The 20,849-nt window shown below is 40.0% G+C and overlaps 2 protein-coding genes across 2 annotated transcripts; one reads left to right on the forward strand and one right to left on the reverse strand.

Annotated features, from left to right (window-relative positions):
• Window positions 1-1,329: 1,329 nt before the first annotated feature.
• On the reverse strand, window positions 1,330-6,722 carry atp1b1b (ATPase Na+/K+ transporting subunit beta 1b). Its single transcript, XM_003977591.3, has 6 exons — window positions 6,502-6,722; window positions 4,313-4,441; window positions 3,383-3,538; window positions 3,085-3,269; window positions 2,883-2,966; window positions 1,330-2,799 (listed from the first exon to the last, which is right to left on the reverse strand). The coding sequence occupies exons 1-6, from the start codon at window positions 6,590-6,592 to the stop codon at window positions 2,539-2,541; spliced, it is 906 nt and encodes a 301-aa protein (XP_003977640.2). The 5' UTR covers window positions 6,593-6,722; the 3' UTR covers window positions 1,330-2,538.
• Window positions 6,723-17,144: 10,422 nt separating this feature from the next.
• Window positions 17,145-20,644, forward strand: LOC101068109 (DDRGK domain-containing protein 1). The gene is made up of 8 exons (XM_003977590.3): window positions 17,145-17,347; window positions 17,833-17,982; window positions 18,173-18,291; window positions 18,537-18,638; window positions 19,130-19,252; window positions 19,335-19,373; window positions 19,637-19,742; window positions 20,234-20,644. The coding sequence occupies exons 1-8, from the start codon at window positions 17,260-17,262 to the stop codon at window positions 20,392-20,394; spliced, it is 888 nt and encodes a 295-aa protein (XP_003977639.2). The 5' UTR covers window positions 17,145-17,259; the 3' UTR covers window positions 20,395-20,644.
• Window positions 20,645-20,849: the final 205 nt, after the last annotated feature.

Consider the following 20,849-nt stretch of genomic DNA (forward strand, 5'->3'; position numbering starts at 1 on the left):
AGGGCCATTATTTTGAGCTCTGGATGGTTTTCTGTTCCAAACTTGTTTTCAACTGCAGAACAATGGCTGTATACTGTGTTCTTCTTGAGATCCTTCAATGCAGCAATACGTTTTAGCCTTCTGGAGATCTGCGTCTCGATCCACGGCTGTCTTTGATATGTGTTTGATGTCATTAACACTACTCTCTATCTCTGTTTACAGCTATCACCATCCCCATAGTTGCACACTGATCTGCTGACCTCCTACCACACTCATCCAGTTCGTTTTTATTCAGCATTCTCTTGACCACTGTATTTGCACGTATGCTGCATGTTGCTCTGCTGATTCTGCCCCCTCTACACCATCTCCCCTTCTGTTTCTCCTTTCAGCTGGACTTCAGCAGGAGGGTCCCCCTATATGTGTTGCACTACCTCAAAAATAATGATGACATAGGTGGCCCCATAGCTGAGGTTCAAGTGTCACTGCAAAGGGTCTGAAAACTTATCTCAAGGTTTAGTAATGTTAAGTGCAAACAATGGTCATGAAACCAACGCGCAATTATTTCATGTGATTAGAATTATGCAGTTCATCAATAAAAACATGTAAGTAAAAAACAGAGTACCGGTATTCACACATGTGACAGACATGGATGCCTCAAAGTAATGCTCAATGTTTTGTGTCCTCCTCTTGCATTAAATATTTTTTTTTCATTCTAATGTAGAATCTATTTAAAAATCCATCCATCCATCCATCCATCCACCACCTGATCCCTGATCTCTTAGTTCTAAAGAAGTTTTCCATCATATTATATTTGACATTTAATTTTGTAAATAAATGAGCAGCAGTTTTAAATCTGCCCATTTCTCTTTAATATGTGAATTTTTTTTATTTGGTGGAGTGGTATCTCTGTATGTGAAAAGCACCATAAATCAAAAAAAATTTTTACCCATAATATTTAGCTAAATTCACACATAACTGTATTTATAAACAGTTCTGATCAATCAATCTATATTAATGTAGTGTCTGTCTCTAGGTGCTTTCCAGAATCCCAGGGCCTGACCCCCAAGAAGCAACAGTGGCAAGGAAAAACTCCCCTTTAACAGGAAGAAACCTTGAGCAGGACCAGGCTCATGTAGGGGGACCCTCCTGCGGATGGGGGGGCTGGGTAGCTCATTGATCATTAAATGTATTAGATTAAATACATGAAAACACTTAAAAAAAAAAAAAATGCATGAATTGATAATAAGGGGATGCTTTTAAAAAGTTGACTGTTGCTATAACTTCACTGTAAATATATACGGACTCTCAGAATAGACGGAGATGAATGCTAGAAAAGATAAAGGAGACAGGTGAAAGGCCCATTAAGATTTTATTTGTTTCCGCTTTTAACTGGATGACAAATTTGATGGAAAGGTAGCATATGGTTAAATATATATCTATCTTTTACATCAACATGAGCTCCTTTGAGTATTAGAGCCAATATCATGAATCATGTAAAGCCTCTTAGCTCTAGAATTCTATTTTTTTTAAAGCATGAACATGCCACCGTGGAAACTGTTATTCACTTTATATCTAACTACATTCATGGCTGGATCGACAGTTCACTACTAAAAGGCTGCAAGGCGGGACAAAAACTTTAGCACTTTGCATGGTAAGATCGTAAAAACGAGTACTGCATTGCTTCCGATATCAACTCTCTTCATTGCATCACTTTGGTATTGCATTTATACTTCACAATATTCTGCAAAGAAACAAAATGTACAACTGCATAAATATAAAATTCTTCCACTATGTTTAATGGTCAAAACATTCAGAGAGTTACACTAAAATGCTGTGATGAATTCAGCAAAACAAAAACCAAAAATAATAAAACTTAAGTTAGCACCGTTGCCAGTGTCAACTAACAGGCTGGTCACATTTCTACTACATTCAAGACAAAATCAATCAAAAGGCATGGAAAATAATAAAACCCCTTCACACATTTAAGTGATTTCAATAAAGCACGTACAGAAAACAAAGGCAAAGTAAAGAGACTCAGTGATCAGATGAAAAAGAAAAAAATAAAAGAGGAAAGACCTTCCCTGGAGTGCAGACTTTTCCTTACATCAGAAGAGTGTACCATGTCATGTGATCGTCCTAAAAAATGGCAGCTGCGTGCAATCATGTCTGACACACAAACCTACGATGGCTGAATCTTACCGGCAATGAAATGCAGAGGAACAGCTTTGTACGCATCAGGGATGCAATTCAACTGTCAGTGACTGATGTCTCATGGCTTGAGGAAAAGTCTTATTTATAGCAGAATAAATATTTTATCAGGCCTATTGCTACTTTCCTTCTAAATTACAATCTAAGGCTAGACAGAAGTGAATTTAGTGACGAAGCAGACAGATTATACGTCGGTCCCCTATCAAGTTTTTTTTTCTTTTTTCTTTCATTTATTCATTCAAGACTAGTTGTGATTGACTTCATCGCTACAGGCTAACCCCTCCCTCTCTTCATCATGGGGGGGCACAGAGGGAAGGGTAGTCAGGGAAAGTGCTACTATCTTGTTTACGGTCATGAAGTGTTAATTTGGAACTTAATGTCAAAGCGTCCCTGGTAGCGGTCCTTTTCGCTGTAGTCAATGTTGTCTCCAAACACTTTGCACTCGATGCGCAGTTCGGTGTTCCTGGTCAGGTTGGTGAACTGCAGCGCCACCAGGGGCTGCAGGTAGTGCGAGTGCAGCAGCTTGCCGTAGTACGGGTAATACTGCATGGGGAAGCCGCCGCCAATACCATAGTACTTAATCTCCCCAATTTTGCCAGCATCCTCCTCTCTCTGAATGAAGAGGCAAAAATTTAATTAGAGAGGGTAAAGACCAAGCAGAAATATGTTAAATAGTTTCAAGAGCACCGGGGTACCTTGTTGGTGCAGAAGAGAGGGATGACATTGGGCTGGACCTTATGCTGAGCATCTTCAGGAATGGTGTCATTAGAGCTTGGGGGCTGAAGAAAAAAAGTGAATAAGGGTAAAATCCTTGGGCAGACTGATGTCACCGGGCCAACTACACAGAATTAACACATGTCGCAGAGGTAAGACAACTCTAAAACTGATAACATTTACCCTTGGACGGAAGTTGACGATCCTGTTGAGCTTCACGATCACGCAGGGTTTGCCTTCCTTGAATCCAAATTCGCGGTCGTCCAGGCCAGAGCAGGGTCCAAGCACAGTCCTAGAGAAACGGCAGGCCTTCCTGACTCCCATGTCGCTCTCCAGCTCGCCGCGGTTCTTATAGTCTGCAGGCTCCTCTGGACGAATGAATGAGAAGTCAAAGAGTTGCCATTTTGGTGACGCCTTAGGCTTAAAAACATAGCTAGAGAATTGGTTGGTTTGTGTGGTTGTGTACAATATAAGAACCTACCACCACAGTCCTCAAACTTCATCGGATCCATCTGGGCTTCCTCATCATACTTGGACAGAAACTCCCTCAGGGCCTTGGTGTAAGGCAGGTATGTCTCGAATTCGTCGGGGTTATAGGACATTTCTGTTTTGTCTGACTTTGGGGTGTGTGAAAGGCCTGGCAGGAATATAGCATCTGCTTGTTAGCGACACCAAAACATTGTTAGCGACACCAAAACATTTAAATGCATTTCATTTAAAAAGACTTTTTTGAATAAGTACTGATAACATCTTCTTCTAACAATTTTATAAAAGACAGCATCTATATAGTCTATGAAAATATCAACTATGCTTTTTTAAACATTGGTTGGATTTGTAGAAATGTAGACACACACACACACCCACACACACACACACACACACAATATTTTGCACATGCTCAGTTTGACAAGGTCAATCCCAGCTGGCCTTCTCCATGGCAACCAGGCTGTGGTGTGTACACACAAGGAGAGATATCGTCATGCATGAAAGGCCATAATGCACAACTATATCAAGAGCAAGTTTCCAAAACAATACACACGGATCGAGAAACCAGACACAAATGCTGATTTAATGTGTAGAATAACCACAAAAAAACCCAACCAGCACAGGAGCTAAGTTGCCTCTTCAGACTTTGGAACAATGACCTTGCCACCGGTTTGTTAATGAAGCACCAAGAGGTCATAAATGATCTAAGATTGCAGTGTGTTCCCAAATCTTCGAGCCAATTTGTTAGACGCTGTGTTACAGTTGGATGAGCATTCTGATCCGCCGATTTCTTTTCCTTTCCGCGGTTTCTTAGCAGTGTTTGTTCATTTTGGAAGTTCGTTCAGGAGCGCGTGACCTTTAGACTCTGACAGACCAGCATGCTCGCTGGCACCGTGACAAACAGGAAGCGGCTGTCATTTCTCACCGGGAGGTGCAACTCTGTCCTGCCAGGTGGGCTTGTAGTTGCTGAGGGTGAGAAGCATGGCTTGGATGGTTCCAATGAAGATTCCAGCCAGACAACCGTAGAAAATCACATAAAATAGCAGAATTTTGACTGAAAGAAGGAGAGAAAAAAAACATAAGTATACTCAGGGATTATACATATACAAAACAATGGAAATGAACCCAACCACACAGGGCTTTAGTGCCATTACCGCAAAAAATGGTTTTAGCTGCTTGCAACGTGTTCTGAATAATAACCAATAGAAGATTGTGTGGTTTACACTACACACTCGGAGGAAAAGACACAATCCTCGGCATGAAAGACGGTTGTGTGTCTTGTGAAAGGCGGTGTGAAAACGTTAGCTCTGCGGCACAGCTAGGGGAAGGTAGAAGGTCAAAAGAAGAGCAAAACATAGGTGAATTCCAGCCGAGGAACCGGCATTTTATAGAGTCACAGGACGTAAACCGGTGTGGAAAGGCGGAGGACTCAAAAGGAGAACTTTGCTGCAAGACATTTTAATTTGAGGACACTGTGGGTAATGAAGCATTACAATCTTATCATCTGCAGCTGGATCCAACCATGCGGCGCATGCTCTGCTGAGCAACGCAATGTCAAAAGGTCAAAAGCTGAAGCAGTTCATACATGACCAATCATTTCAGCCCGTCATAGGTAAGGACACACAATCGGAATTCATGGAAATCTATTTCACCGGGTATATGCGTTAGACAAGTCACTGCAGACGTCAATATTCCACTCAGGCTTTTCTCGTAAAAAAGTCGAGTGACATTTATGCATTTTCTGTAAAGCCTAAAAATCCTCTAGTACCAAAATGATGACTCAGTCAGCTCAACAAGACTGTTCTTATTTAGAATTGTCCAATGTATCAATTGAAGACAAATGAGAACTATCACCTCACAGCATGAAAGCTTCTATATGGAATTTGGACATTTTCATATGCCTGCAGGGTCCTTTCCCACCCAAAATCAAAACATACAGTTGAGTTTGATAGAAAACCTTAATTTGCTCTAAGGTGTGAGTGAACATGTCTGCCCTGTGGTGGAATGACAATCTGTCCAGATCAGGTTGCTGTCACCAGATAGAGATCGCTACAACGGACACCAATAATGCATACGTGTGCCACTATTTGACTTATATTTCCCAAATCAATACGCAAATGCTGCATCTTTGTCTTTAAGAGGCGCTTGCCGAAGACTTGCAAACTTCAAACTGAACAAGGAAACAATATTCATAGTTATGTCAATGTGACATTCCTTAAAATGCCTTTTCTTTCTCTGCAGTCAGCGTTTGTTCCTCTTTTAAGCAGCCAAGAAGGTCAAATTCTCACAATAAATTCCAAAGTCGTGACTCTTCCTCAAAGTCCGTCATGTTAGGGGAGGATTCTTGTCATCGCAACCTTCAGCCGCGCCAGTGCGCATGACACACTTCCCCAAACGCATCAGCATTTTCAGACGACCTCAGAAGGACAAATGTGACCCTCACGCATCAGCTGCAGCCCTCATCTTCGTCTCACTAAAACATTATTTTCACTTGGGTGCTACAACGTCCAGACTGCGTTGCATGACATTGACAAGCGGTAGGGGCCCAAAGGACACTGCGCAATGTCGCAACGGGAGAAGAAAGGTCGGTCGAGTTAATCAGTTGTATTGTTCGTTAGATTACACTGACATCTGATCAGGGGAACCTGACACGGAGAGATAGCCCACTCTCCATTCCAAGCAGGCCCCATCACCTTGACTCACCTTGGACTATGATGCATTTTTAACCCTTAGCCTGCCCAGTCCAACCGAATTTTAAGGAGAAAGACGAAAACGCGACCAAGAGCAAAGGTGGCACCCACAATATCTAACTAGTTTTATTGGAAACATTTGTGGGATAACAACGTGGCAGAGCTGACGACATTATTTGGCGGTAACTACATGTTTTACCAAAGCAACGATATTTTGGACGTAGAAGAGCCGACCGTCATGTTTTACTGCGCTCGCGGGACCGGGACACCGGGACCGGAACACCGGGACCGGAACACCTCGGTCTCCCAGCTCGTGCTTGGATGCAGTAAAGTCAAATCAAACAGGTGTCAGGAGGCACGAGGCGCACGCTCTCCACGCCGCGAGCGCGTTCACCCAATTCGGTCCGCAAACAATCATACTCACACCAACTCCCGCCGGTACGACCCAGCAGTTCTCCTGTTTCCGAATTCCACATGAACTTCTTCCATCCGCCGTCGTCATTTTTGGAAGGCATTTTGGGTTTATTTCCGGTAAAGGCTTAATTTTTTTTAAACGGCGGACACCCTCCGTCTCACTTTCCAATCCCGACCCGATGCACAGGCACCCAGCTCGGTCTGCTCAAAGTCTCCCCAATATAAACCGTTGGTCGCCGGCTCCGCCCGTAGCACTCAATAAGTTACCTAGTAGGGGGGCGGAGCTCCGCTGGCCAATCAGACAGCGAGGAGGCCGTGCGTAACGGTGACGTCTGGCAGATGGACAGAAAGCCTACACGTGTTCGACGATCTCAAATAATTAAGTGTGAACACTACTGGGTTGTTTCCCAGGCTGCCATTCAAAGAAAATAGCTGCATTCAGCCTTTTTACAGAAAAGACACCCTATGATAAAACGGTATTGTCTGCTCAACTTCCACCAGATATGGTACATTAGGGGGATAGTGTACAGCCATACGTGTGTGTCTGTGTGTGTGTGTGTGTGTGTGTGCGCGATGCCAGTGTTGCATTTCAAAGAAAAATACAGCAGTGTAATGGATATTTTGCACATGTCAGGGGTTGAATCTCTTAAGTTAATATTTATCTTCCCGAGGGCCCCCCAGAATCATCCAAACTTGCATCCCCCAATGAGACACCCCGACCCTTCTCGTAGTAAATGCAGATAAGCAAATGACAGCTGTCTGATTTATGCCAGGGCCTGCATCTATCACATGGCTTGGAAGGACTTCACAGGGACAGTAAGATAGGCCAAATCTTCCTGAAGTGGGTGTCTGTGTAAGTTAATGCTTTAAATAGGTTTTACTTTTCAAAGAAGTCTGTGTAAATTCTCAGTCATCCAGGTCATTGTATCCAAGGTAGTTTTCTCTGTCAACTGGACTGGGTTTCTTCTCTTGAAGACGTTTCGCCTTCTATCCAGAAGGCTTCTTCAGTTCTGAAATCGCTGGGGAGAGAGCTTGAAAATATATAGCCCCTGTGGACCATTTGCATGCTAATGATCTGGGTGGTCACCTGAGAGTCGTTAACTACCTTGGACTTTTCAAAGAAGTACAATAGCTGTAGGTCACAAAATGTCTTCAACTTTTGAAGTAGATTGGTATTATATAAGGAATTTTTAAGTAGAAATTTGACTGCATGAAATTACATGTGCATTTGAATTAATGCCACTGTAAAAGCAAAACAATACATGAGATAGTTCTCATTTACAAATTAATACAAGCCAGTGGATCTATGTCTGAAGTCATCTGTAGATTGATGAGCTTTGATCATTCAAGTCTGGTGGTATGTTTTGCAGTCAGTTTGCTCTCTGTTGATGAGAGAAATCATTCTAATGGGCAGTTCAGCTCTAAAAAGATCAATAGAAAAGTGTTACAAAGTCAAAGGCAACCAAAGGAATTCAGGAAGTGAAAGTGCTGTTGTTTTTTTCTTTTTACTTTGCCAGAATATGCTGTAAATGTCTGTCTGTGATGAAGGCAACTGGCGAACTGTCGGAAGTGCTGATAGACCAATGACCCATCACCCAAATTACTTTATGCGATAAAATCAATTTTGACTGAGCATTTCTAAAGAGAGTCATGTGGGAAATTACAATAGATCACGCTGACAGTTTAGCTTTAGCGGCACAGGCGCGCACGAAAGCAAAAGATTAATTCAACGGGGATCATCGTTTGATCTGTCAGGCAAAATGAGATCAGTCAGTATGTGGCGATATAACCGACTGAGTGAAGGAAGAACACACTTAAAAAGATTTTCAGTGATTGGGATTTTGTTTCCCCTTTAGAAAAACACTATTTTTGTCTCTTTTGCAGGGACAGAACATGCTATGCTCTTTGTTCAGTTAGATTATATGTATGACAAACGTTGCAGACTGTGTTAAAGTTTGTGTGGAGTTGATGCGTTAAAGACTTAAGTCGCTGGACATTGTGTCTGTTTGTGAGACACTGCACAGGTTTAGTGATAGTGATGTGTAACTAAACGCAGCAGGGCTGTCCAGGTTGAAGCACAATCATGGCTGGTTACCACTAAGCGCACACAATGGGAAATTACAGTGCTTGAGCATCCACGTCAGTTTCTCTAAACACTCATTAGAGCCTAACGTCGCAATCATTTTATTCCCGTCACTAACAGAAGGATTCGTTTAGCTGAGACTGTCACCCAGGTCTCATCTTGCTTGGTGGGTGTTCTTGTGTTGAGGCACGTATACTGGATTTTACACCCTCTTCCATTCAAGACCCGTAATGCTGCAGCATTACTGACGCCACAGAACCCACACAATTGCCTAAATTTATGAGGGCACCCACAAAAAAGTCTGGGAAACAAAAAAAGTTTAGTGAATGGGGCCCCTATAATTGGTTTTGTTCATGAATCAAGTCATGAGGCTTCTTTTAAATCTAAAGCCCTGATGAATTAACTGAAACTTTGTCATTGCTTAGCTTAGCATTGTTGCTGCCTTCAGTGACTCTCCTCTCAGAAAACTGCTCTCATGCCCATTATAAGATCAAAATGACAACGCTCTTAAATATGTTTTCAGAATCCGTGTTGAAACATCCTTTCATGCATACAAAAGGCTCCAAAAATGTGTGCACATCCTTCAGCCACACATTCTTGGTTGACTGTGTGAACTGCGTGTGATATGTGTGCTCATGCATGCATGTGTGAAATCGCTCAGCAATGTGCTGCCATTCAAGTGCTATATACATTTGTTTGAATGTAAACACAGGCGCGTAGGTGCAACTGTCCGGGCTTGTAATCATAGGGGTTTGGACCTTTGAATGTGACCACAAGGACAAAAGAAGTCAAATCAACAATGTCATTCAGTTTTTGCTCAATCGATAAATTTGCCCAATTTCTTTGTGAAACAGTTATTATCCCTTAACAGAATTTAACCTAAATTAAGCCAGGAATTTAATTTTGCTTGACCCAGGTAGCCATGGCAACTCATCAGGATATAGTGGTTTAGCTGGTCCAGGGATTCAAACCGGTGACCTTCCGGTCACCAATTTACCTGTCTGGTCCCTTGGCTACTACTTCCTTAGTCATATATCAAAACAGCAATTTGTAAATATAAGCAACACATTATTTTGTTAGGGAATATTTTGTAATTAACAGAGTAAAGTCTCATTTTTATCTTTTCCTGTTAAGCAAATGACAAATATGAAACTAAATATCAATGTAAGAAATTACAGTGAGCAGTGGGAACAAGGTAATGACCCATGTACCAAAAGCTCTGTTTTCTCTTCGTGTTGTGACAAAAAGTAATTTTTCCAAAATAAGAATAAAAAATATAAGGTAGCACATGTATAAAAAAAATAAATGAACATATATACAGATAATATGAGAGTGTAATAAAGTTAGAATGCTAGAGGTATGCAATAGAATAAAGGGAATAAGAGAAAATAAATTGCATGCAAAGACAAATTATAATGTGCAATAATACAGTGGCAGATAGATGTTGGAGGGATGGGTATTATATAAATGAGTATATACTGTTCATTTCATTTTGAGTGGAAGACTGAAATAAAAAGATCCTGGAACAACAATCCAAAATTCATAATTTGCATAACTACAGTACTCATTTCCTGGATGATGTCGTTAATGTGAAGGTAAACACCAGGTTAAAAAGAAACAAAAAAAACAAAAAAACCCTATGAGAAAGCCTGTAATTCTGGTAATGATAGCATTTGGTGTCTGCGAGCAGCCATGGGCAGACTACTGTTTTTCAGACTGTGTATACAATAAACATGTTCTTTGTAAAGGTGATGGGGGGAATGGAATTGTCCAAGGTGAATGTGATTTGGATGAACGGCCTGTGCAAATGGCACGATAAGGTTTAGCATATTTTAATATCATTTTAATGCCTGCAGTAGGCTGTAGTTTCACAATGGAACCCCAGATTATCATCTGCTTGGCCACTTGCCCCTGATTTTGAAATCCCTAAATAAATGCAAGGGCCTCATTCGGCCTCTATGATACCCTTTCAAATGAGGCACAGAAGTTAATCTCAGGGTTTCCCAAGGTTCATGGCTGAGACACACACCAAACTTATTTCTGTACTGCAGAGATACAGTGATTTGAAATGGAAACTGTTCTTACTGTGAGAAAGAAAAACACAAGCAGGCTACAGTTACTAGCAGTTTGGAGATACAACAGTGTGGGTATTTACTTGCTATCATATTTATAGCAACAGAGCTGACATGAAGAGAAAGACCCTTTCAATACTACTTATCTCATTTCTTTAAACTGCCTATTTAGAAAAGAACACCCCCACCTAACAATCAAAACTTTGCCTCCATGTATTGCATGTACTGTAGCTTTTGCATAATTTGGGAAAAAGTGCAAACGGAGAGGAGTAATAGGTATGTTTACCGGTAAATATTGACTTGAGTCCCTGTTTTGTAAATCAATTCCACCAAATATTCAGGCCAGATAAAAAGACTTTCACCTCCACCAAACAATCGTCTTTGAACGCAACCTTTACTACACACAAGGTTGTTCAAAACCAACCCGCAGCTTTAGTGGGTGAGTCAGAGAGGTTAATTACAAATTAATCCAAGAGGCAGGGATTAGAACAGCCGATTCCCTATTTTCTTTATAACTGACACTAAATATAGACTCTCAGTTCTTTATTTAGAAAGTATAAACAGAGGTGCATTTTAAAGTGGTGGAATAAGATTAGTATATCTTCCAAGAACGACACAAGGTCATGAGACTGTATATCAGGTGTGATGAAGTTTGAGGTAATTTAAAATACAAGATATATTTATTCCTGGACTAATGCTTCAGTGCTTCAGTAACTTGCCCTTTGAGCGTAAAAATCATTACAACTACATCCGCCGGTATCCATGTCCACACACAAATGTTTTGACCTTGGCGTCATCTTGCTTACTGTGTGCACATTGTGTGTGTGTTTACAGGTGACACATTGAAATTAACGCCAAAGCATGACCGAACACTCTAGAAGTTTTCAAAAATTTACATTAAATGCTCTGTTAATGAAAATTACTGTACACACAGTTTGATTTTGTATTAATCTGATTTTTTAAAAAAAAAAGAAGAATTAAAAATAAAATCACATTAAGAATGCAGCGGTGTGCTTTTTGTCAGGCGAAACACAAGGCCATAGCATAATGCCATAGGAGTCAATGATTGACAGGAAAGTATAAATCTACTTTCAGAAAAGCAATGGTTAATGTATAAGAATTGCAGACAGGCTTGAATTTAACTTCCCTGCTTTGGCTGAAAACTGGAGCCAAGGAATCCAGCAGTGACAGGAAGGACAAAACAATATTCACTGACACACAAATGATATTGTAAGTTAAACTGGCTGAATGGAACATATTAAATTTATTGTCTCCTTTCTGATCAGACAATGATTGATAGGTGGTTTGTTTCATGTTAGGACATTAAGAGCTCAGTTTGACTCCAGCTAACACCAATGCATAACAACTGTAGTTTCTTTTTATAAATTCCCATTTGAACAAGGGTATCAAGCTCATCAGTCGATATAGTATCTAGGAAAGATATACAGGAAACATCATATCGCACTATAAACGTGCCCTGTAGTCTCCCCTTGTGTTCTCATAATTCCGGGTTTGGCCAGTGTACTTTCTCTTCTGTATCTTATTCAAGGTCACTGTGATAGAACCGTGGTTTATCGGATTACTTTCTGATGTTGACTCCAGTATTTCTTCCTATGACTGTAGAAAGAAATACTGTATGTGACAATGGATCATTTACTTTTTGGGTGTCATGAAACAATTGCATGATAATGGCAACATATCAAGGAAACATTGTATTTGCCTCACAGGAAGGATGTTCAAAATTTCTCCACATTTCCACCTCCCCTGAATGTAATGAACGTTCTTAACATTTGTAACACTGGGGCACTAGGACTGACACAATCACAACACCTCTAATCCTCAAACAATTCACTTCCGGTGTCCTGATAAAAGGGGAGCCTCAGCAATAAACATGAACCCGTCAAACAATATAAAGGCACCTGTGTGTTCATAGATTTCTACCAGACACTGCTGTGCTTTCCATTGAAAATCTTACACTGCTTAAATTCATCTTTGAGAATTTATGTTGTCTCTTTTTTGCCTGATTAAGTGCCACCCATGTTACACTTAAGTCAATATTTGTCTTTGAATGTTGTAGGACTCTGATACCTTATCCCCCCCCAAAGGCAGATTGTGATGCCACGAGAGAGTGAAGGTGGCAACAAGATATGGCTACTTCCATTTCATCACCTTCTTCACTGTCATCTACACACTCTTGAAAATAAACAGGTAGTGGGCAAGTAATTACTTTAAGAGCAGAAACAATGTTACCAAGCAATTTGTCAAGTGCCAATGACAAAAATTAAAAGAAATTTTGTCTATTTATGAACAAGAAACACACCATAATCCCTGTGATGTCTTCAGTTTGCCTTTAAATTAAATACGTTCAGCAAGGAATAATCCACAGCCTCAAACGCAACTCAACCTGCGTTTACGGTGTAATAAACGCTGTCCCCATTAAACTTTAATTGGTTTGAGTTCTCGTCTGAGCACACCCCACGTTCTGAACCTGTTTAATGCAGAGCTGCCCTTCTGATTGGTCATTCTGGTATGCTTGACGACATATACGTTCTTGCGAAACTTTGCACTAGTTACAAATTAATCCTGGCTCGCTTGCCTCCCCTAGATTTAGCTACCGCTTACCCTAGTACAAAGTTTAGCAGTCATTTCTTCCAATAATTGAAGCGAGAGTTAATATTTGAGCCAGAAAGATAGCCCGATCTACAGAATTAGACGACAACTCTTTGAACTGCAGTTATTTAGCACCGCGTAGCACGCTGGTTATAAAATCTGAGTTCCCAGGGTGATTCAGTGACTATTTCTTTGAACTAGAATTCTATTTCCAATAAAAAATAAATTCCACATTGTGTATATGATTTCACGACTTTAGATCTAAAGCATCTGTTCGCTTGGTTTGCAATGTTTTCTCTCTCCCATGTGGGCTCTGCTATTAAAGCACATTGACCTCTGTCAACTGGCTCATATTTTACTCACATAAGAGAACCTCCTGAACAGGAAAAAGGATTCAGAGCAATCTTTGAATTATCTAATTAACTTCTGTAATCTTCCAAAAGGGCTGCCTACAATAAATTTTCAGGGTTCAATGTCCAAAATATATTCATGATTAACAGCTCGGAGTAATAAATCACCATTAGGCAAACCAATAAATACTCATCACAGCATCAAATGTTTTAAAACACAATAAAGGTATTTCACAACAGGTCAAAAGCCAAATAAGGGCTGAGAAGCCAAGGCCTTAAGATTTTCCCCTTTACTGCTTTGCTTCCAGATTGATCACAGACCTTGTAGATGTGTTGTAGCTTTATATGAACGGCTGCTGAAAGGCCTGGCACAATATTTGGTCTGACATAAAAGACAAAAGAAATAGTGTCCCACTGAAACCACGGTGCCCTTGAAGGACAAGGTGAAAGCAAAACAACATGCACATCATAGCTGATCTACAGTCATATAAATCAGACAACCATTTACAGATTAACTGTTGGATTGATAAGCAAGACTCTCTTTATCCCGTCTATTTTGACAATTGAAAAACTGTATAAAAGTGCATACACGCTTGTTGATATTCACTAAACAGAGTGGAAAGTATGGAATTACAGTCATTATCTTGATACCCCTCTCTCCAAAAGAAAGCAGTGTCTATGGACTGAATGCTAAAAAATCTGCTTATTAGAAACCTGCAGAAAGACATGTCAGAGCCAAGTAAAGTCGATCCAAATGTATCAACCACCAGACAGATCTTTTTCTCAAGAGCTGTGGGGGAGAAGTATTCGGTGTAAGATCACTGATAAAGCTTTAAGTTCATTACAAGTCAACAAGGTGACCGTAATAGGTCCAAGTCAGTATTCTTCTTGACTTTCGGACTTATTGTAAACATTATATACACCCTGTCTCAGGAAGGACTAAAGATTATTGCAGTAGTACAGAAAATTACTTAGATGATTAAAAACAAGCTTACTGTAGCATTTTTTTTTGGTTTTCAAATTAATAAAATTGTATGACATGATTTTATAAAGGCCAACGGTGTTTACGTCAAATTCCTGAAACCTAGCTAAAGCTAACTGAAGGATTTTCATTTGCTATTATTTTTTTCGAGGGTGAACAGTGTTTAAAAGGGTCAAAACAACTTAGAATGGTTTTAATGAATAGAAATATAAACAAAGAAAACATCAGATGCCATACAGTCACAGCACAGTACAGAAATGTCACCATTATAACCCCCGCATATCTTGTATTGTCATGCAAATATCATTGAACTGGGAGGATGTTAAGCTTCTCGATGCTGCCATTAACCAAAAGAATCATCTACTTATCTAACAGAGGATATGTGGACGAGTAAAAATATTGACACGGATGCTATAGTTTCTGGTGGCATCGCTGTAAGATGTAAGATGCTAAACTACAGTGTGATTCTGTCTGTGCCTCATGGTTTGTGTGGAAAGTAAAAATGGTAAACGTAACTTTTCTAACAACATTTGTAACACAGGCTGACAATATTGTTTTCTCCGTGTTCAAACTGGGCCTTGATCTTCTGAATCTAATGGGAAATGCTTACAAATGCATAGGTAGTGTTGAATCTGAATTGTGATACATTTATTTGCCAAAAACGTGTGTGTGTGTGTGTGTGTGTGTGTGTGTGTGAGTCTGTTTGTGTGGGTGGGTAAGTCTGTCTGTATGGGTGCATGGATGTGTGTATATGTGTAAATTTTCCTTGATCAGCACTGCAGAGGAGTCACCTTGTGCCTGTAAAGTACTGCCACCCTTCCTGTCTTCCTATTCCTGTCTTTATGTCTAGCTCCTCCTTACTACTTCCTTTTTGTATCTGTATATTTATACTGTATCTTATACTATACCTGATCCAGGCTCTGTTTCCTTGACTATATACTGTCCTTAGGAGGCCACACTGACACCTGGAGGTTTGACTTAGATACACAGGGTGTCACTCATATAGTCACTGGTGCTGCCTGTATTTTTTTTCTTCTTTTTTTAAACACTGTCCCCAGATGGGAGAAATCTCCACCCCCTGTAGATCACCTGAGCAGTCAACCAGGAAATAAGGACTGCGGCAAGTGTAGTGTCCTTCGAGTGTTCACCTTCAACTTTAGACTGTGCAGAAATTCTTTGCATACTGCAGGATTGCAGCAGACAGGTTCATCGTGAAGACAATCGGTGTGTTAAACAAACACAAACATTGTTATCTGGCTGCAAAGGCACAACTCGCTGTGGAAAAAAAACAGAAAGTGAACTCTTTTTTCATTGGTTCCGCACTCACCTGACAGACTGAGATTATATTGCAGTGTCATTGTACTCATCCTGCAGCCATGCAGAGGAGACTAATGACACAGACTTACAGTTATGCAAATTTTCACCTTTACATAAATGTTTTATATTGAAATTACTGTAGTGTTCGGGTGTATGGCATCTTCATTCTTGCCTGAAGTCAATCCATGCATTAACTTAGAAAGACACATCCACATAAGTGGGAGACACCATTTTGCCCATATATGGGTGACTGCACAGGGATTTTTGTACCCACAATATAAATAGCGTGGGCATAAAGGCAAACATTACATGTTATTAGTAACAACAAATCATTTCATGTACATGGCAGCACTTGCTCTCATAGATGCACAGGGGGTTGAGCTTGCAGTAGGAGCTCCTGTCTGTGTCCTCCAGATGTCATGGATGATGGAAACCGTCTCCACATTACCTCCCTCCCTGGGAGAGGGATTAAGTGATTAGCTCGTGTTCACTTTCATTTAATGTTTTTTCCCTCTGCACAGATATTCTGCAGCTATATTTTCCCATCGATAATTGTGCTGAGTCGTGATTTTTTTGTACGTGAGCAGTTAATGAGTTCATATTACATCAAAAGGTATAGTCTGATGAGTCATACCACCATGTTGGGTAATTTTGCACCAATTTTTTTTGGACCAGATAGATAAGTTCATACACCCTAAAGAGCATCATTGACCAACTGCCAATTAATATTTTTTTTAAATTCCAATCATCATTAAAATACTTGAACAAATCTTAAATGGATTATTAAAAATTTGGGGAATTTTCATTAGCATCACATTAGTGTCCTTCAGACTTATTAAACCAAACACTGTCCAAATAGTAGTGTATTTACCACATAATAATTACCGGTACAATATAATATGAATCATATCCAAATTAAGTTGGGTCTAGACATCCAAAAGAGAAAGTATCAAATCACCCATTCAATTATTTGGTGGAATTTGCCAAGGTGGCTGGCTTAATGTAGTCCTATTAATACTAATACTAATATCAAATATTTGCGGAAAAGTAGCCTTTAAAACCAGCCTTGGGCAGTAAAACTCATATGAACACATGTGATTCGATTAATAACAATTAACACAGGAAGAATTTGTTTTCTGTTATTTTTTTTCCAACTAAATGTGATTCACTTTGTCATACTCTTCAACAGCTCCGTCCAGTAGGGGGCAGTAGACACCGTTTCACTGAAACCGTCCAATTTTCCACACGAAGAAGAATCGTGACGTTTATTTAAGTCAACAGCTGGGCGAGTGACTGCTACCTAACAGTTACACTATTTCTTTAGTATTTTAAGTTGAATCATAGCTAAAGCATCATGGATATAGTGCTGTATTTGGTAGCGATTGCTGTACTCATTGTCCTCATCTTGTTTGCGCTAAAGGTGCGCATGAAAACACAGGAAGGTAAGCTAACACCATATTCAGCTGAGCTAAGTTGTAGCGGCCACTAAAGTCGATCAAGTCTCATCCCGATGTTTACACTTTCACAATATTGAAACGGTTTGACATTAAGTATCGATTAAGGATAGAACACATCCTTGAGACAGCGCGAGTTTACTGTAGAATATGTATATATGAGTTGAAGTGTCACCTACTGATGAGCTACCTGAAAGCAACCTGAAGAACACGTGAACGACATTCGTGCACTGCAGCAAAGAAGACAGAATTACACGTCCTTGTATTCGCCTTTTATAGCAGTTTTAACGTTACACTCTGGGATTGTCAATACTTTGCCTCTTCAATAAATGAGCAGAAAGTTCCTTTTGTATGGTCTCCTCTGGGCTTTGATCACTTTCTGAATTTGCTGGAGGTTCATTTAAACCGTATACATTTGATGTGTTTTAGGGTTAATATTTTGATTCAGACAGTAGTATATGTGCTATACACAGCTGATGAGGCACATGGGAGGGATGTTGTTCGAGCGGCAGGAGCCCCTCAGCCTGCAGTGGAGGAGCGAGGAGCTGGGATGCCCCGCAGGAGGAGGAACCTTGCTTCCATGGTAGCCAGCAGACGACCCCAGAGGGAAGCTGTAGAACCAGGTAGGTACCGTTTCAGATTGTTTTGTTACGACGTCAAAGCTTAAAATAAAGGTCCATCAAACAATGTTTGCAGTGATGTCTTTACTGTAAAGGAATAACTTTATTTGATGTTTATTTTGACATAGATTTTTTATTTTGGTCATGGATTCCAAGCTTTTGGAATATCTAATAAAAAAAATTGTATTTTCAGAGGAACACCACGACGAGGAGCATGAAGCAGAAGAGCAGAACACTCAACCCACAGCCAAGATTGGCGCCAAAAAGCAAAGAAAGCTGGAGGAAAAACAGGCCAGGAAAGCCCAGAGAGAGGTGACAAGACATCATCATGATCTAATGAGCTTGTTCTTTACATTTTGGCCTTTTTCCTTTTGCAAATTGTATTTTAAAACACTGAAATGTAGTTTTTTTTTTTTTTTAACTCCTTCCAAAGTAAAAACTATAAATAATGTCTAATGCAGAGTGAACTGGACCGTTGAATGGGAAAGGTGTGATTTGATTTATTTGCACACTTCAGATGTACCACAGTGCTGAGTTTGAAACCTCTTTAAACACAGATGGAGATGGAGGAGAGGGAGGAGAGGAAGAGGATGCAGGAACTGAGAGAGCAGGAAAAACGTCAGGATGAGGAGAAGGAACGACTGATGGAACAGAAACAGGTCAGTCAGCAGCTCTACAAGAAAACACTACTAGGATCACATGTGGTCTTGATATTGGTCTATTACAGGGGGTTATTGTGATGAAACTCTTTGAAAATCTGATTATATGTGCTGAAATTTGAAAATTTGTGCAAACACATGCACACAAAATGCAGAATGAAATTTGTACTGTATTTATTTATTTTATTTTATTTTTTACAAATTTGCAAACGTAATCAGTATCTAAGTGTGAGCACATAAAAAAACAATCTGTAAATTTATTTGTAAAAGCTAAAAATTTGCAAATTACATATTGGTAGTTTTTCAGAAGGTTCTGTATGCTGAAATCACTGGGCGCTAGCGCCTGCTGGTGGCAACGATTTGTATAGCAACGATGGAAAATATATCAAAAGTCATGTAAGATGCCAGCGGCTGGTTGCTGATTCGTCTGCATATTTTATTTTATCAATTTTATTTGTGTATTTTGTTGTATTCCGTTGCTGTTTCAACAGGAAGAGGACAGACTTCGAGCTAAAGAAGAGCAGGAGAGACAGGAAGAGGAGGAGTACTTGCGACTCAAAGCATCCTTCGTTGTAGAGGAACAGGGAGAAGAAGATCAGCTCACTGAGGACCAGGTAACATCATCTCTACTGACTTCTCGCCACATCTCTTGTTATCTTTGAAAACAGAATGAATATTTGTTTTCTATCATTCCAGTCACGCAATCTCCTGAAAGAATTTATCCAGTATATTGAGGTAGGAGTTGACAATCAAACACATGCATGTCAACTTTTAAAATGATATATAAATGTATATAAGAACTGCAGAACATATTTACTCAGCCTCCAAAAGTAATTCATTATCAGTGTTGATTTAATGGACATTTGGTAAACCTTTTAAATGAATTAGCGCTCTATACTGCATGTGCAATAAAACCAAACAGGTTTAAGTTTTGTGTGAATCATTAAGAAGCCAACAAAAATCAAGTGTATCCATGTGAACCATGGTTGTTTATCTAGGACAATAAGGTGATTCTCCTGGAGGACCTGGCTTCACATTTTGGAATGAGGACCCAAGATGCAATTGAGAGACTGCAGACCCTGCTGGCTGATGGCTGCCTCACAGGTTGGTGAGATCCAGTAATTATTAGAAACCTGAGCTTTTCACTGTGGCAACTTGAATGATTATATTACTTCACAATAAACTCAACTGCAAAACTCCTTAGGATACTTTTAGGACCTGCCACTACCAAACACATCACACATGCTCTTCATTGTGCCATCCGGGCCGCATCTTTCCATTAGTGATCTCATTTGCATGTCTGTTTTATTACAAGATGTGTTGCATAAATTTCATACCTCCAGCCAGAACTCACAAATTAGTTTCTTTCATTTAACTATTTCAAAAGGAAATATAATAGAAATGAACAGTGGGCAGAGAATCAAGCCAAGATGATCACCAAAGTGAACGTTATTTATTTATAAAATGTGTAATTGTTCTCCAAAGTGCAGGACATGAAATAGATCTTCGAATCTGTGAAACGGCTACAGGTTTCCAGTTCAAGTTAAATCGGCAGCTGAATTCTCTGGTCTAAGACTCTCTGGTGTTTCCCGCAGGGGTGATCGATGACAGAGGGAAGTTTATCTACATCACTCCAGCAGAGTTGGACTCTGTTGCTCAGTTCATCCGACAAAGAGGACGCGTGTCCATCAGCGAGCTGGCTCAGGCCAGCAACTCTCTGATCAATCTGACGCCAGAGAGCTGCAATGCTGCCTAACAGACGCAAGGAAACGGATTCTGACCAAATAAACTGTGTGTCAGCACCCAGGCATGCTGAACTCAGGATCAAAAGATGGAAGTCACGTTTTGAATGGTTTGGTGGCAGGGCAAGGAAAACTGTCACTTTTATCCTGGAGGGAGACAGATGTGTGACACCCTGAGAGAACACCAGCAAGCAGAACTAAACAGCTGTAATTCTTGTGACATTTTGTGACTATCAATAAACATTAAAGAGTTGAGAAAATACAGTTTACTTCTGCAAGTTCTGCAAATATTAAGTTGCGAAAGAACCAAGGATGAGGTCAAGCTCTAAAAAGCCACCTTGTAAAAATAAATATTAAATCAAAAAGGTTTTTAAAGTGCACTGAAAAGAACAGATAGCCTTTACAGTGGTTTATTCAGTCACATAGCTTTAAAAACCTTTGTAAAATATGATGAGTTCCATACATAGGT

This window comes from Takifugu rubripes, chromosome 8 (assembly GCF_901000725.2).
Source record: "Takifugu rubripes chromosome 8, fTakRub1.2, whole genome shotgun sequence".
NCBI lineage: Eukaryota > Metazoa > Chordata > Actinopteri > Tetraodontiformes > Tetraodontidae > Takifugu > Takifugu rubripes.